Genomic DNA, 15,820 nt, shown 5'->3' with positions numbered 1-15,820 from the left:
GCAAAAGCTTTTCTTTCTTCATTGTTGTCCGTATCTCTGTTAGGGAGATTAGATATTTATTTTCCTTGTGACCACTGTTATTGGTCTAAAATTTTGAAATGTCACAAAAATAGAAAGGAATCTTCCAATGGGGACACTCCCTCCCCCCCAAATTCCATACCAGACCCATATCTGATCATGCAGCCTGGCTTGTCAGGAAAGGAAGTGGAGGTGGGCAAGCATGTTCTCGGCGACATTTTGATGAAGACAAGAATCTCTTCCCCACAACCCTGAACCAGTTATTGTGCGGGTCCGTGAGCGGAAGATATATCGGTATCTGAAAGCCCCCTTTAACAGTAAGGGGGCCCTCATATAGGGACTTCCCATGTGAATGAGTACTGTTGGAATATGTTGTTCATGAATTTTGTGCACCAACAATCAGAATAAAGTAGAGATATATTCTTCAACGAGTAAATTGCAGTGTTAAAAAGTTTGTATCCGCATCTATAGTTAAACTATGTCTTTTCTCTATAATAAAGTTCCTGTTTAAAGAGAAGCAGCAGATAAACACATGTGCACTGTCTGTTCTATAGGGTTATATACAGAATCTCTAACAGGTTATGGGTCCAGACACCCATACATAGTCAGCTACAGAAAAAAGAAGTGCAAGATACAGCAACAGAAAGAAGTCTGCTGCAGAATAAAAAAAAATGGCCAGTGGCACAGCAACAAAATTTTCATTTGCAAATCTGACAAACCAGAACTATCAATCTTAGAAATTCAAGATGCAAATGCTGCTAATAAGAGAAGATACATGGAAATGTATGAATAAAGTCAGGCCAGAACACCCTTCAGAAGGTTGGATATAGAAAGATCAGAAAACTCAGTGCACAGTCTCTCTTCGCATAGAAGATGGTCAAATCATACAAATATTTAAGTCTGAAACTGCTAAAGAAATGTGGGGAGGAGTACAAAAGGTAAATGAAAGAGCTAATCTCAGCAATGACCTGTATTTGAATAGAAAGCTATACCAAATCAAGCTGATGAAAGGCCAGGAAATTCAGAATTACATAAGGTACCCCCTGGAAATGGTTGAACGCCTGAGAGGTATAAGAGAAGAAATAAAAGATTTTCATATCGCAGCACTATTACTTAGTGGTTTACCAGAAAGTTATGAAATACTTGTCAAAGCACTTGAGGCACGTCCAGATGATGAACTGGCATTAGAATAAGTTAAGGGTAAGCTTATGGATGAATATAAACATAAAACAGAAAGCATTAAAAGTTACAATGCTTCCATCGCAGAGCCTGGTTTAAAGATGAAAAATAGGAATAAAAACAATAACATACAAAAGTAAACACGTGAATGTTTTGTGTGCAAGAAACAAGGTCATTTAAAAGCAAATTTCAGAATCTGGAAAGCTAGAATGCAAAAACAAACTAAGCTACAAAAAGGTCAAAAGTGTGAAGATCAAAAGTTTCTTCAGATAATGAATATGTCTTTCAATCCAAGAGTCGCACCATGGTTTGTTGATTCATTAGCCACGAGTCACATGACAAATAACAACATTTTTTTATTCACCTTGACCAGAGTAAAACAGAAAAAAATCACCACAGTTAATGGGAAATAATGGAATCGGAAGGAATAGGAGATGGTTTTCTTTACTGTCCTAGTGTCACCAAAAAGATACCTGTGAAAAATGCCCTGTATGTCCCCCTCTTGATAATAATCTTTTGTCAATGAAGATGCTCACAATGTAGTGGCCTTCCAAGATGACAGTTGAGCCATCACAAAAGGGGATATCTTAATTGCAAAGGATAAAATTACAGATGAACTGTATCAGCTGAATTGCAATGATGTGGTTAACACTGCCATGGAGGAAAAACATTCAAACTGCATTCACTCATGGCACAGAGATGACTTGGGCACAGAAGTCCTGACATAATAAAGAAATTAATGGAGAGTGACTGTGCAAGTGGAATAGAATTAGCCCATGTAATGAAACAATAAAATAAACCAGCTGTATAAAAGGAAAAATTACAAGAAAAGCCTTTCCAAAGCAGAGTAAAAGCAGAGCTAAGAAACCTCTGCACTTAATTCTTTCAGCTCTTTGCGATCCAGTGGAACAATTTACTCCAGGAAAAGAGGTATTTTTTCACTTTTATAGATGATTAGTCCAGGTATACTGCACTATATCTGTTACACAACAAAAGTGAAGTACTTGAACAGTATTTGGTAAGTATGCAACACATTTGGCAAAATGCTGACAATGGAATGGACACAGACAATGGAACTGAATATACAGGTGATAACACACAGGCTATTCTCAGAAAGCATGGCATAATATTTAAATTTACTGTACCATACAACCTTGAACAAAGCAAGGGTTGCAGAAAGAATGAACCGTACTCTATGTGAGAGTGGAAGAACCATGCTGTTTAATGCAAATATGCCAACCACATACTTGGGGGGAGGCAATTATGACTGCATGCTATCTCCAAACTCGAAAACCAGGAAAATCAACTGAGGAAACTCCATATGAACTGTGGAATGGAATAACCTTAAATTTGAATCATCTAAAAAAAATTTGTAAGCAAAGCCAATTTGTACATCCCAAAATAAAAAAAAACTTAGAAAATGGGAAGCTTGTGCAAAGGAAGGTGTACTTGTGGGGTACAGTGAATCTCAAAAGGGATACAGAATTCTACACCAAGACACAAACAATGCAACCATCAGTAGAAGTGTATTTGTCAATGAAATTTCAATGTGTTCAAAATTTCAGGAACTAACACAAACGCTGCAAATTGAGGGAAATTCCACATTAGTGTCACATAAATATAAGCAACAAAGTGACGCAGAAATAGAAATTAACACAGACAATCCTAATACTGTAAAAGAAGAATCCAGGCCACAAGAGGCTTCAATCAGGAAATCCACCAATGCAATAAAGGTATCCCAGCCAAATGTCTGTCCTATGTTGCTTGCATAGCATTACAACCTAAGCCAGATTCATGGGATGAGATAGAAAGACTTACAACCCATGATAAACAAAAGTGGATCAGAGCTGCTGATGAAGAGATGACATATCTTAGTGAACTGCAGAAAGGGACACTTTCAAAGCCACCCCACGGTAAGCGTGCAATCAGATGCAAATGGGTTTTTAAGGCCAAATGCAACTCTGGAGGCAAGGTCTGTGTGTATAAAGCATGGTTAGTGGCAAAGTACTTCCAGAACACTGTTAACAGTGGCTGCTTCTCAGAAAATGATTGTGAAGCACCATGATATCATAACAGCCTTTCTTAGGCTACGTTCACACTAGCCTTGTGTGCAGGCGGCAGAGAGGCGTTTGGGAAGCGTTTTTACCGCTTCCCAAACGCTTCTGCCAATTCTGCACATTACAGCACATGGTGCTGTTCTAACAGGAGCGTTTGCGTCGCGTCGCGTTGCGTCGCGGCAAAACGGACGCCTCTGGTCGAGTCAGGAGGCTTTGAAGCCTCCTATTCTCGTCTATGGTGCCGCTCCGCAAACGCCCGGCCGGCGTTTGCGGTGCGGTTGCGACGCGGTTGCGGGGTGTTTGCGGAGCGGTAACACCACTCAAATGCATTATAGGCATTTGTGGGGCGTTATTAACGCTCGGCAAACGCCTAGCAACCGCCGCTAAACCGCGCATGCGGCGTTTGCGGAGCGTTTGCCGAGCGTTAAAAACGCTCCGCAAACACCGGACCAACGCTTGCCAAACGCTATAGGGGCGTTTGGCAAGCGTTGGCAAAACAGCCTAGTGTGAACGAGCCCTTAATGGTAATATCAAAGAGGAAATCTATATGACACAACCAGAAGGAAATGTGGAAAATGGAGAAGAGTATCTTGTGTGGAAGTTGCAGAAATCTCTTTACAAACCCAAGCAATCAGCTCAAGCATGGAATTTAAAAATAAACAAAGTCTTGCCAATTTGTACAGTCGCTTGCAAAGGAATCTCCATAGACTGTACACAGTGCTGAGGTCTCCCTTATATTATTTTCCCTGCTGGTTGAATGTTTTCAGCCTTTAGTGTTAGGCTATTGTTCCTATTGGTCAATGTTCTATAGCATCCTCCTAGTCAGCTAGGGGGAGCTAGACTCCAGCCCTCTGGAATTTTCCCCTGCTCTTGAGCTTGGGAGAAAGAGCTGGAAGAAGTGGGCGGATCTGAGGAGTGGCCGGTCTGTGCTCTTAGAGGATCCTGGCCAATCCCTAACAAGAGGCTTGGGAAGAGGCCAGGGCAGCCTTTAACAGTAACTGAGCCTGCTCAGTACCAGCAGAGTTGGAGGACAGTCCGGGTGGAAGATTAGGATGAGAGGCTAAAGGGCAGGAGCCTGGGAGGGGACCCAGATGGAAAGGGGCTCACAGACAGGCAGAAGGACCTGGGAAGGCTGAAATCTTGGAACTTCACTGGCCCCCTGAGAGAGGACCATCTGTGTGGAAGGGAAGGAGCAGCCCAGCTAGAAGCCCTGGTAATAGCCACTGACTCACCAGCAACAGAGGAGAGGGACTAAGTGAGTAGACCTGCACCCCCTAGGCCAGAAAGGAGAAGGAGGAGGCACTCTAGCTGGAAACTGATTTAGCTTGCCACCCAGGACTGTTTCACCATTTTAGGTGACAGACACCGGATCCCCTGTCCAGGGATTCCCCCAGGCAGCCAGATAAAGGAGCATCTGGAGTCTGGGGTGGTACTGCAGGAAATGCTGGCTAGTTCTCCAAAAAGTCTGTTTTCTGTAACCACTTCTACAAAGTTCAGGAAGTTGTCCTCGGTTTCGCGGTTCCATTGGGCATCCCGTACATCCATAACCCCATCTAAGTTCTGCATTCCCTAATAAAACTTCAAAACAAGCTCAATGACTGGTCACTGACTCCTGAATGCAAGTGGATGTGAAAATGTGTGTTGCCTGGCTGTGCAGGACTATAGGGGGACCCAAATCTTCAGAAACCACTAAGGAGGTAGTGCTACAGTTCTTTACCTCTTATGGTCAAACATTCTTATGGCTATTTTTCTTACACACACAAGAACACTCAGCGTATTAGTCCTTGCATTTGCACAAATGATTAGACTCCTTTATGTACATGTATAGAATCTTACTTTTACAAACATACTTGGTGACTATACCAGGCTATGTCTTTTTATATATGTTATTGAAAAATAAATAGGGATTCATTTCTGCTTGGAAGTTACAAAGGACAGTGTAAATTGATGAGATTGATTTTTCCCAGTGTGAATTTCATTAGTAGAGTGGCTGCTGAATTAATAAGCAGCTTCAGGCAGTTGCAAACTAATTATCAAGTTATATTTTCCACTCATAGGGATAATGTGGTTTTATTCTTAATGAATGTTATCTGTGGGAGAGACAATTCAGTCTTAACACTTAGTACACAGTGTGAAATTATACAGTGATATCATGCTGTGCTCATTTTTCTGTCTGAAATTTAGAGCAAATGAGACAGAGGGAATATTTAGCTCTTTAGGTTTCATTTAATAAAAAGCCTTCAAGAAAAACGAAGCTCCTTTATAACGTATTATACACCCTATGGGTTCAATTCACTAAGGTGTCCGTTCATGAACCAGCGGTAATAGATCGCTGCTCAGTTCTCTGGCATTCTCGGAGAACACAGTTCTCCTGTGAATGCAGTTTATGAAGCGGTTCTCCAAACGCTGGAGAACAGTCTCCAAACGCTGGAGAACGGTCTACAAACTCTGGAAAACGGCTCATTTTACTATAATCTCGCCAGATTACAGTAAAAGATTAGTTTACTAAGCAGAGGTAAATTATCTCTGCTTAGTTTTCGGTCCCTCTGATTCTCCAGCTCTGGGCTGGAGAATCTGGAGGGAGAACACAGATCTCCAGCTATTCTCTGTGTCATAAAGGGAACCCCCAGTTCCTGAACTGCCCATGTGAATAAGTAGAGGTACAGAGTACCCCTACTCATTCACCAAAAAAAGAAGTGCAATGTAAATAAAAACACACAGCCAGTTTTTATTCAACCCCTCGAAAAAAAAAAAAATGTCCCCTGAAGTAGATCCAATGTCAATCATGATGAATGCTGGCCACCCGACCCGCACCAAGCTTGGCTCTCTGTGACAGCTCCACCACCTCCCACCGCTAAATAAAGGGGTGGGGGCACCTTATGATCTCACTGGTTGATCCCGCCCCTTAGTTTATTTCGTGGCAGAGCTGTCATTCGGCAGGAGCCAAGTGCCGATGCAGGTTGGTTTTTTTTTGGTTGGGTTCTTTTGTTTACATTCTGCTGTCAGTGGGGATTCCACTGACCACAAATAAGTATTTGATGTTTACTGGTTGTTAAGGCTAATGTCTGCCCTTCCCTTAACAACCATGTTGTTTACTGGTTGTTAATGACAGAGCTGAAGTCGGCGATAAAATACTGCTTGCTTTCACTACTAAACTACCATATAATTTCTTAAAATAGGACATGTGGTATTTTAGTAGTGTTTTTTTGTGAATTGCAAAAAAAAGACGCTAATGCTAAGAGGTATTTTACTGCAGTTTAAAAGCGGTAGATACAACTATGTGTCTTATATTGCCACAGGAACACCAGGCAAGTGTTTGCATTCAAAAGTGACAAAGTTTGATTGTAAATGGTGGTTGTGGGACAGTCCCTTTATTATAAAACGTTTGGAAATCTCTGCACTATGAGATCATATAGTTTTGTTTGGCATGCTGCAATAATGTTAATTCAGTCTGGTATCACTATTTGCAATTTCCCTACACACGTCAAACTTAACTCACCATAAACCGAATGGACGTTTTGTTCCTCCTGGCAAGATCAGCAATGCGGACATTATTATAGATTATATTCTCCAGGCAACCACGAAAGTTTTGTTTATGTGAGATGCTTTTATCCTGATATGTAATACCAGCAAAAAATATCTAGGCACAAAGAAAAATCAATACAATTTTAACATAGGCAGAAAAAAAAACTGTGTCTTTTGCAAGATATCTACATGGGATTGTTTAGCAAAATGTACTTTTCCTTAAAAGAAATAAAAAGGTAAGCTCTTGGGTACAGAATTTTTTTTATGTAGACAGACTTTAGTTCTAGTTTACATTACTCTAGTAAGTACATAATAAAATACCATCTCAGAAAACATCCACTTGGTCAACATGAGTAACACTTCAACATTATACTTTCTTCTTTCTGTCCTGTCCTAGCCCCTGCAGTTGTTTTTATTTCAACTTGTTGCCTGAAGGTGAGGTTAGGCACACTATTTTCAATCCAAATAACCTGATTAAGAGTTAACCCCAAAAGCACTGATGTACCAATGCAAAAATGCACCTGTGTGGCATAGCACAACCACAAGGGAGGAAGGATTTAATAAAGAGTGGTACAAGCACAAGCTTGCACCACTATATACTGTTTCTAATTACCAAAAGGGGCACAAGCCCCTTTGGCAATTAGGAGTGATCAGGTCTCTTTTTTGCTGTATCTTTGACAGGCAGCACAGAGAACATGAAAGATGGAGCAGCATGCTTCTATCCTTCTGGCCGTCCCAACCCCTTGCTTGGCTCAGAGGAGGCGGGTTGTTAACCTGAAGACTCTGCTGGTGTAGTGTGATCACTGCACAACCAAAGGGAGGGATGTGAGCTGTTTGCTGACGGTTTTCATCCCGCATGACACATCACACTTGTCAGGAATCTGCAGCAGTTTTCAATATGGAAAACTGCCTCATTCCCTCTGTTAATTAGAGGCAGACCTGCGCTAGTTTCTATTTCACTCTGAAATAGAAAGATGTGCAGGGGGCACAGACAGACCTGAAACAGGTCTCCTTAGTTCATGTGGTGCACTTCTGACAGTTTCCTGCACCATTATAATAGCACAGTAAGCTTAGTTAATTCTCTGTAATGTGTACCAGTCAAAAATGTACCAATGCAAAAATGCCCCTGTGCTGCCGTACACCACAATGTTCATTTCATGGATTAAAGAACATGTTTATGTTGTGCACAATGAAAACGTGTCAAGTACTTTTATAAATGCATTAAGAATAGAATAGGCTGTCTTAACACTAATGTGACTGACCTTCTATGTTTGAAGCCAGCTTTAACCATATTGTCTGCATTTTTGCATTTCATTATAGTTATTCTAGCATACATATTACATGTTTACTTTGCCAACCATCATGGAAGTACTAGAAAATATACACAGGGTTGAATGCTGAATCATACCTCAGTATCCAGATCTAGCTGGTCAAAGTCCCCCTTGCATCGAAGCCTTTGCACCTCTCCATCTAGTGTTACGTTGAGCTCACGTCCATTGCGCTGAATATGTATGGAATGCCATGCTTGGTCATCCAGCAAACTGCCCAGTGTGGTAACTGTGTGACTATCTACTGGGTGGAGAGGGCTGTTGCCTGGTAGCCAGCCATTGAAGAAATAAATGCAAATTTATTTTCATCATATTTCTGATATGTAAAGTCTAACTTTGCAATGCTTATAATAGAACTTCAATACATTTGCTTCTGTTAGCAAGTGCTTACAGCTAATCAACAATGTAAGTAATATAGTGACATATGTTTTGTGTTTTTATTATAAAGCAGAACATCAGCCAAATAACTATGTACACAGTCAAAATATATACTTCAATAAGTCGTTGTACACTTTCAATTGTTTTCCTTGTTTTAACTAGTTATTAGTGTAGCCATATCCCCTGTGTTGTGCCCCCCAGGCTTGTCTTTCCATGGTCACGGTGCCTGGCCACTGATTGCCTTCCCCCATCCCCGCACTCGTGAATGGGACAAGGGGAGAGCAGCCTGGAGCAGTGAAGCCTGCAAAGGAGAAATGACAGGAGAGAGCTGAGAGGTGCAGGCTGTGCTCTCCTCTTGTCAGTGGAGCGATCCTCCATAAAGCAGACAGGATCGTTCTTACATCGGCATGTTCAGTGTTTGATTCATTCCCTGGCTCCCTGTTGCAGAAAGATGAGCGGTCATTGGAGGAGATAGTGGGCAGGGTAATCACACTGTTTGCAGCCCCATCCAACGGCGATCCTGTGTCATCTACTGTATGGAGGATTGCTCCACTGACAGGAGTGAAAGCACAACCTGCACCTCTACCGGGTTTCCCGTCTGTAAGCTCCGGGGGGGGGGGGGGAGGGTGTTGAGCTTACAGGCTGAGAAAACTGTACACAATGACACAATGAAAGGAGGGGGAGTGGTAACAATCATTTGTGCTGAGATGAGGTTTGTGCAGGAGGGTGGATGGGGACATATTTGTCTTGGGAAGAGTAATGGGATGAGGGGGGGGAATAGGGATTTGTGCTAGGAAAAAGAACGGGGGTATATGTACTAGGAGTAAGAGGGAAGTTTGGGGGGAGGGATTTGTGTTAAAAGGGGGGGATTGGGGGAGAAATTTGTGCTAGGAGAGGGGATTGAGGGCATTTGTGCTAGGAGAGGGAATTTGTGTTAGGAGAGAGGATTGGGGGGGTATCTGTGTTCAGAGGGGGGTTGGGGTGGATTTGCACTAGAAGGGAAGTTTGGACGTGGAATTTGTACTAAAAGGGGGATTGGGGGGAATTTGTGCTAAGTAGGGGATTGGGGTGGGGAGTTGTGCTAGGAAGGTGGTTTGCAGGGGAGGGGGGATTTGTGCTAGGAGGGGGGATTTTGTGCTGGAAGAGGGGGATTAGGGGGATTTGTGTTAGGAGGGAAGATGGGGGGGGGATTATGCAAGGAGGGGGGAATGGGAGGGGTTCTGCTAGGAGGGGGAATTTGGGTAGGAAGGATGTATTTGTGCTGGGAGGGGTAATTTAAAGGGGGGTTGTACTAGAAGGGGGGATTTAGGGGGATTTCTGCTAGGATGCAGGATTGGGGGGATTTATGCTAGGAGGGAGGATTGGGGGATTTGCTATCACCTGCAGAACACTAGACTGAGAGGCCCAGGAATTGTGGGATATTAGTTCCTTCAGTTCATAGACTACAGACGGTATCATGCATTGACCTGTGCAGTGCCATGCCAAATGCTTCATGTTTTAACACAAAACAAAACTGCTGCCACAGGAATGTGAAGATTTACTCTATACTATGTGCACAGGGCAACAAATGACACCATGAAACTACATGATCAATATACAATTTATGAAGGTGAAAAACACAAGGTGCATGTAGAAATGGTTACCATGCCTTTATATGCCAATTCCATCCAAAAAACGTTTTATTTTAGTTTGGACAGAGCCAGAGAGATTTGGAGCCTCCATTGGGTTTTTACTGAAGTCTGTGTCTTTACTGCGGGAATTTCCCCCCATTTCATTTCAGGCGATGGCTACATATAATTGCTTTCTCTTTACAGGGATTTTGGATATCCAAGCTGTGCCCATAATGCTGGTGTACTAGTTCTTTTTTGTCATATAAAAGGCAAATGATTCTTCCAACCTATTTAGGCCTCATGCACACTGGAAGTTTTTAATGCTGCTCCTAGGTGCGGCTGGCATTTTTTTCCTGCCTCTAAATGCACCTGCATGTTAGCCTACAGGCGTTTAAAGGAGTTTAGAGGCTGTGGCATTTAGAGGCAGAAAACACCCACTGCCAGCGCAGAGTTTTGGCAGACAAACACTTGGTGTAAACACATGTTAAAGCTAGAAAAGTTTAGGGCTCAAGTATTAATTCATTTTAATGGCCACACTAAATTATTATTCTGGCCAATGAAATGAATTAATGCTGTTAACGCTTTAGCGTTGCCTAAACACACATACACACGTTTACAAGTGTCAAGCGTTTTTTTCTGCCAACACTCTGTTACCAGGAGGAAAGATGTATAGGAGAGATCGCAAAATGTCTAGTGTGCATTAGGAATATACAGTACATATCATTGCAGACTGTTTTGTTTTGGATAGTGTGGGGAAGATTTAAAACCTGCCATTAGAGATGCAGCAGGAAAGGAGAGGAATCTCCCCAAATTTAGAAGAAATCCCATCTCACACAGCTGCCACTGGAAGAAGTGTGCCACGAGAAAACAGACCATCTACCAGTGTTCACATGTCATTTATAAATTTTAAGAATCCTCCTCAATTGTTCTCTCAATACAATAGTCACAAGAATAAAAAGTTAGCTTAGACTTCCCCAAATGAGGCACAGAAATAAAAACCCTGCAGAGGTTCTAACCCTTCCATGCCCTAACAAAACTAAGTTTTTGGTGGAGTTATATTTAAAGGTCCCAAACCATGACATGGTGTTGCTGGCATATGTCTTTACATGACAAAAATAACAACTTTTCTACCATACACAGCTATTCTTATCAAAATGTTTCTATAAATTATCAAACATTTTCACTCTCTGTATTATACTAATAAATGTACAGTATGTACCGTATGTGCAATGTATAAAAGATTAAATGTGATCTAGGTCTTTGTCAGGATTTTATTTCAGTATGCCCAATGAGTCACTTTATTAATACAAATCTGAGTAAAGCTCCATACCAAGACTCATCTTGAAGACCAGCTCAGCCTTCACTAACTCCAGCGTGATGTAGTCTCCTTGAGTCCCCTCGGCGTGCATTAGTACTCCGTCCTTCTCCAGTGTTTTAAAATTAAAAGAGATGTCATCTTCCAGTGTGCGATTCGTTTTCTTCCTGAACTGGTATGAAATAAGGTCATCGCCATCAAATGACAGGACATCATGGTCTGAGGACATAGAAGGACATATCAGAGAGGAATTGGTTCCCATGAAACTTTAATTTGTTTGGGAAAAGGAAGGGAGGTAGGATTGGATATAATGAATGGAGTATGGAGTCCTGCAATGATCCTCTTTGTCATTTAGGCTAGGTTCACATTTATGCAGATTGTGCGATTTCACAATGCATTTTGTGGTGCATTTTTGAACACGCATTTTTGATGTGTTTTGTATTTTTTTGCCAATAGGAAAGTATTGACTTTAAAGCTCTGTTCACACTACTGCCACCTGAAAGTCGTGGGCCTTACGGTGAGACTTTGCCAGGTGACTTCCTGGCGATTTGCTGGCAACTTGATGCGACTTGAGTACTACTTCATTTCAACTTTAAAGTGACTTTCATACCATGCGACTTTGCCTGTGGTCAATGAGAATGTAATGTCCTGTAATATGGGATCCAAATCACAGCAATATAGATGAGGATCCGATGTGGATGCGACTTCCATTAAAGTCTATGGGCACAAGTTGGATAGAAGTCGCCTTGAAGTAGTACAGGAACCTTTTCTAAAGTTGGAGCGACTTCAGTAGTGCTAATCAAGACAGCTCTCATTGACAAACATGGGATTTCCCATGTCATGTGACTTGTGGTATCACAAGTTGGATCGCAAGTTGCGGCAGTGTAAACTGAACCTGATGCGACTTGGATGAGACTTTGGATGGGTGCAACTTTGATGCGACTTTCAATGGGCGAGACTTTGATGCGACTTGGATGAAACTTTAGATGGGTGCAACTTTGTTGTGTCTTTGGATGAGTGTGACTTTGATGCTAATTTAACAGCTCTGTTCGTGCAGTGCAGCGTTGATGCAACTTTGATGCGACTTTACACTCTGTGGCCCTCAATTAGTATGAAATGTTAGCCCTTAACCCCAACATTTAACCCTAACCCTAGCCCTTAACATGCAACTTTGGACACAAAAAGTTTCCTGAACTACTTTGATGCTACTTGAGTGCCAAAGAGCGTAAAGTTGCATCAAAGTTGTACTACATAAACAGAACTGTTATCCTTTTCTATTAACGAAAAAAGTAGCATCCAAGTCACATCCATCCAAAGTTGCATCAAAGTCACATCAAAGTCATACTTATCCAAAGTTGAATCAAAGTCACATCAAAATCATACTTATCCAAAGTCGCATCAAAGTCATACCCATCCAAAGTCGCATGAAAGTGGCATAAAAAGTCAATACTTTCCAAACGGCAAAAAAAAAAAGATGCATCAAAAACACAACACTTGCGTTTTTGCAGGGGGGCCTATTGAAGTCTATTACACGTAAAACTCAATCTGCTGCGGGGGGGAAAAAAAAGTCCCTGACCCTTTCCAAAAAACTCACCGGCTCAAAACTCATATATGTGAACTAGATCCATAGGAAATCACTGTAATGCATTTCTACAAACTGGAAAATGCACTGAAATTTGCATAAGTGTGAACCTAGGGTAAGAAACAAGGCTTGAACATGCAGCACCGCCATTTATAATTGGTTTTTGGTGGAGCACAGGTACAGGGCAGTAAGAAAGTTTCAGATATTTTGCAGCTTTCTGCTACAGAGTCAATGATATATAGCAGGGTCCCCACACTTTTTAGTACAAAGGCCACATCATATACATTACAAATATTCATGGGTAATTAACATGATTCGATTCAGAACAACTGCTAAAGAACTTTAGTGAAACTTCAGAGTCCATTCCTACGTGAGGGTTCCCATCACACTCACCGCTTACATCAAGGTCCCCATCAGAATCCCACCTCTTACACCAGTGTCTCCATCAGAGACCCCATTACATCAGAGTCCTCCCTCTTACACAAGTGTCTTCATCAGAGACCCCATTACATCAGGGTCCCCATCAGAATCTCACCTCTTACACCAGTGTCTCCATCAGAGACCCATTAAATCAGGGTCCCCATCAGAGTCCCAACTCTTACGCTAATATCTCCATCAGGATCCCCCTTACATCAGGGCCCCCTTACACCAGTGTCTGCACCACAGTCCCCTCTTACATTAGTGTCACCATCCGAGGATCTCCCACAAAGCCTCATAGCCATTGGATGTTGTCTGTGGGCTGCAGTTTGAAGACCTCTAATGTATATAAATGTATTTAAAAGCAAACGTACTTTGTCCTTTCAGGATTATGTTAATGACCAGGATAGTGGAAGTTGTGAAAACAGGCAATTAGAAGGCAAAGGCCTAGTCACCATATTGCCTGCAAACACCTTGCAGCTGATGCTTCCCCAATACATGTCTTTGTTCTGCACTGTGTCTCTGTGAGGGGGGCTTTCATTTTGGTGAAGGAGCAGGGCTTTGCTTCTTCATGTCAGAGTTGCCCCCTGATGACCTGATTAGTCACTTTATTCATACAAATAGGTGTAATGCTCCATACCAAGACTCATCTTGGAGAATATCCAGGAGAGGTTCACAAAGCTGGCAAGCAGATACATATGTAGATGCAGGCAGGGCAGACCCCTTTACAGCAAGCAATAGTATCAGAATCGCCAAATCCCACTCCAAATCTCATTGTGGTAAAGGGCCGCTGTGATTGGCCATTTACCTCTCTCTGTGATCAGCTGTGTCCAAAGGACACAGCAAACACAGAGCGCTCCCAATGAGCTCCCGATGCAAACTCTGAGGGGGCACACAGGGGGGTGGGGTTCTGAAAAGCTGTCCTTAGATGCCCTCCCAGAACCAGCCAAACGCACTGTATCTGTCTGATGGCTATAGCCCGGTTGGATGGTGGTGAAGTTCAGGAAGTCCTCCACCAGTGCCTTGTTTGTCTGCCAAATAGTTACAAACAGTAGTTTAAATGTTGGTAAAAACACGGCCCCTCCAGATCAAGCTACGTGCATGTGAATTTTATTCTTTAAAAATTCCCAAAATCCTGTATATTTTGTTTCTTAATGAAAATATCTAAACATTTTTAAAGTTTTTGTAGCTAATGCCACTTCCTTTGGGAAAGAGTTCCATATTTTACTGCTCTAAAAGTAAAGAACCCTTTCTACAATTAACATATATCTCCTCTTAAGTACCTCTTCTCCAAAGTGAGAAAAATCTTCATAAGAAATACCCAGTATTTCCAGGTATTACCTCTCTTATCTCCCACAGTGCATTGCTTAGTACCTGAGTGGCCAATCCATGGAGTACTTGAAGCTTACAAGTTTATGAAAGGGTAATGAAAGGTAAGTATGAAGCCTGTGAGTGCATAGTTACTATATATCAGTGAACCTGTTACCTGTCAGTTTTGGGCACCAGTTTCACAAGAAGGATATTGGGGAACTGGAGAAAGTGCAGAGAAGGGAAACCAAACTGATATGAGGCATGAAGGAGATCAGCTATGAGGGAAGATTAGAGGAACTGAATTTATTCTCTGTTGAGAAGAGGAGATTAAGGGGGATATGATCAACATGTATAAATACATCAGTGGTTCATATAGTGAAATCGGTGTAGAGTTATTACAGAAGACAAAGGGGCACTATGTCTGGAGAAAAAAAGCTTTAACCTCCACATACGGAAAGGTTTCTTAACAGTAAGAGCTGGGAAAAATGCAAAATAGATTTCCTCAAGAGCTGGTTCTGGTTAGCTCAGCAGGTTGTTTTTTTTTTAAAAAAAAGGTGAATGCATTCCTAAATGCACAAAATATAACTGGATACTAACATTCAGGGCTTTTTTTTTCAGGTGGGAACACAGTTCCGGCACCTCCAGTATTCAATGTATGTAATGGCAAGGGGTGCTGGAGGTTCTATTGATGCTGGCTGCTAGGGGATCTATTTTCATTGGAGGGGATCTATTTTTGCATGATGGTCTATTGCTGCTGGGGAGGTATATTGCTGTTGGAGAGGGATCTATTGTTGCTGGGATGTCAATTGTTGTTGGAAGGGATCCACTGTTAAGGGAGGGGTCTACTGCTGCTTGCCGATGGGAGAACGGTTGTTGCTGATGGGGTATTTTTGTTGCTGGGGTGGTATTTTGTTGTAGGGGTCCATTGTTGCTGAGGGAATCTATTATTCCTGGGGGGGATTTTTTTTACTGTTTTTCTTTCAGTCGTTAACAAATTACATACAAAATTATACTTGCCTCTGTATTTTCTAAAGGGAGTGGTACTGGGAGGTGGGTAGAGGGTGGAACCAAGGGATGGTGCTCGCAGGTAGGTAAGGGGT

General features: G+C 42.0%; 1 protein-coding gene across 1 annotated transcript in view; it reads right to left on the bottom strand.

Annotated features, from left to right (window-relative positions):
* The window catches only part of CNTNAP1 (contactin associated protein 1), a 227,226-nt gene that overhangs the window by 120,026 nt on the left and 91,380 nt on the right, over nucleotides 1-15,820 (bottom strand). The window contains exons 5-7 of the mRNA XM_089668764.1: nucleotides 11,426-11,629; nucleotides 8,188-8,372; nucleotides 6,754-6,894 (exon numbers count right to left, since the gene is read on the bottom strand). Coding sequence (XP_089524890.1) covers nucleotides 6,754-6,894; nucleotides 8,188-8,372; nucleotides 11,426-11,629 — 530 coding nt within the window. The remainder of the gene's footprint in view (nucleotides 1-6,753; nucleotides 6,895-8,187; nucleotides 8,373-11,425; nucleotides 11,630-15,820) is intronic.

Source organism: Staurois parvus, unplaced genomic scaffold (assembly GCF_062004578.1).
Source record: "Staurois parvus isolate SC_StPar_1 unplaced genomic scaffold, SC_StPar_1.0 ptg000063l, whole genome shotgun sequence".
NCBI classification, from domain to species: domain Eukaryota; kingdom Metazoa; phylum Chordata; class Amphibia; order Anura; family Ranidae; genus Staurois; species Staurois parvus.
The sequence above is the reverse complement of the archived record's forward strand: the minus strand, read 5'-3'. Positions and strand labels throughout refer to the sequence as shown.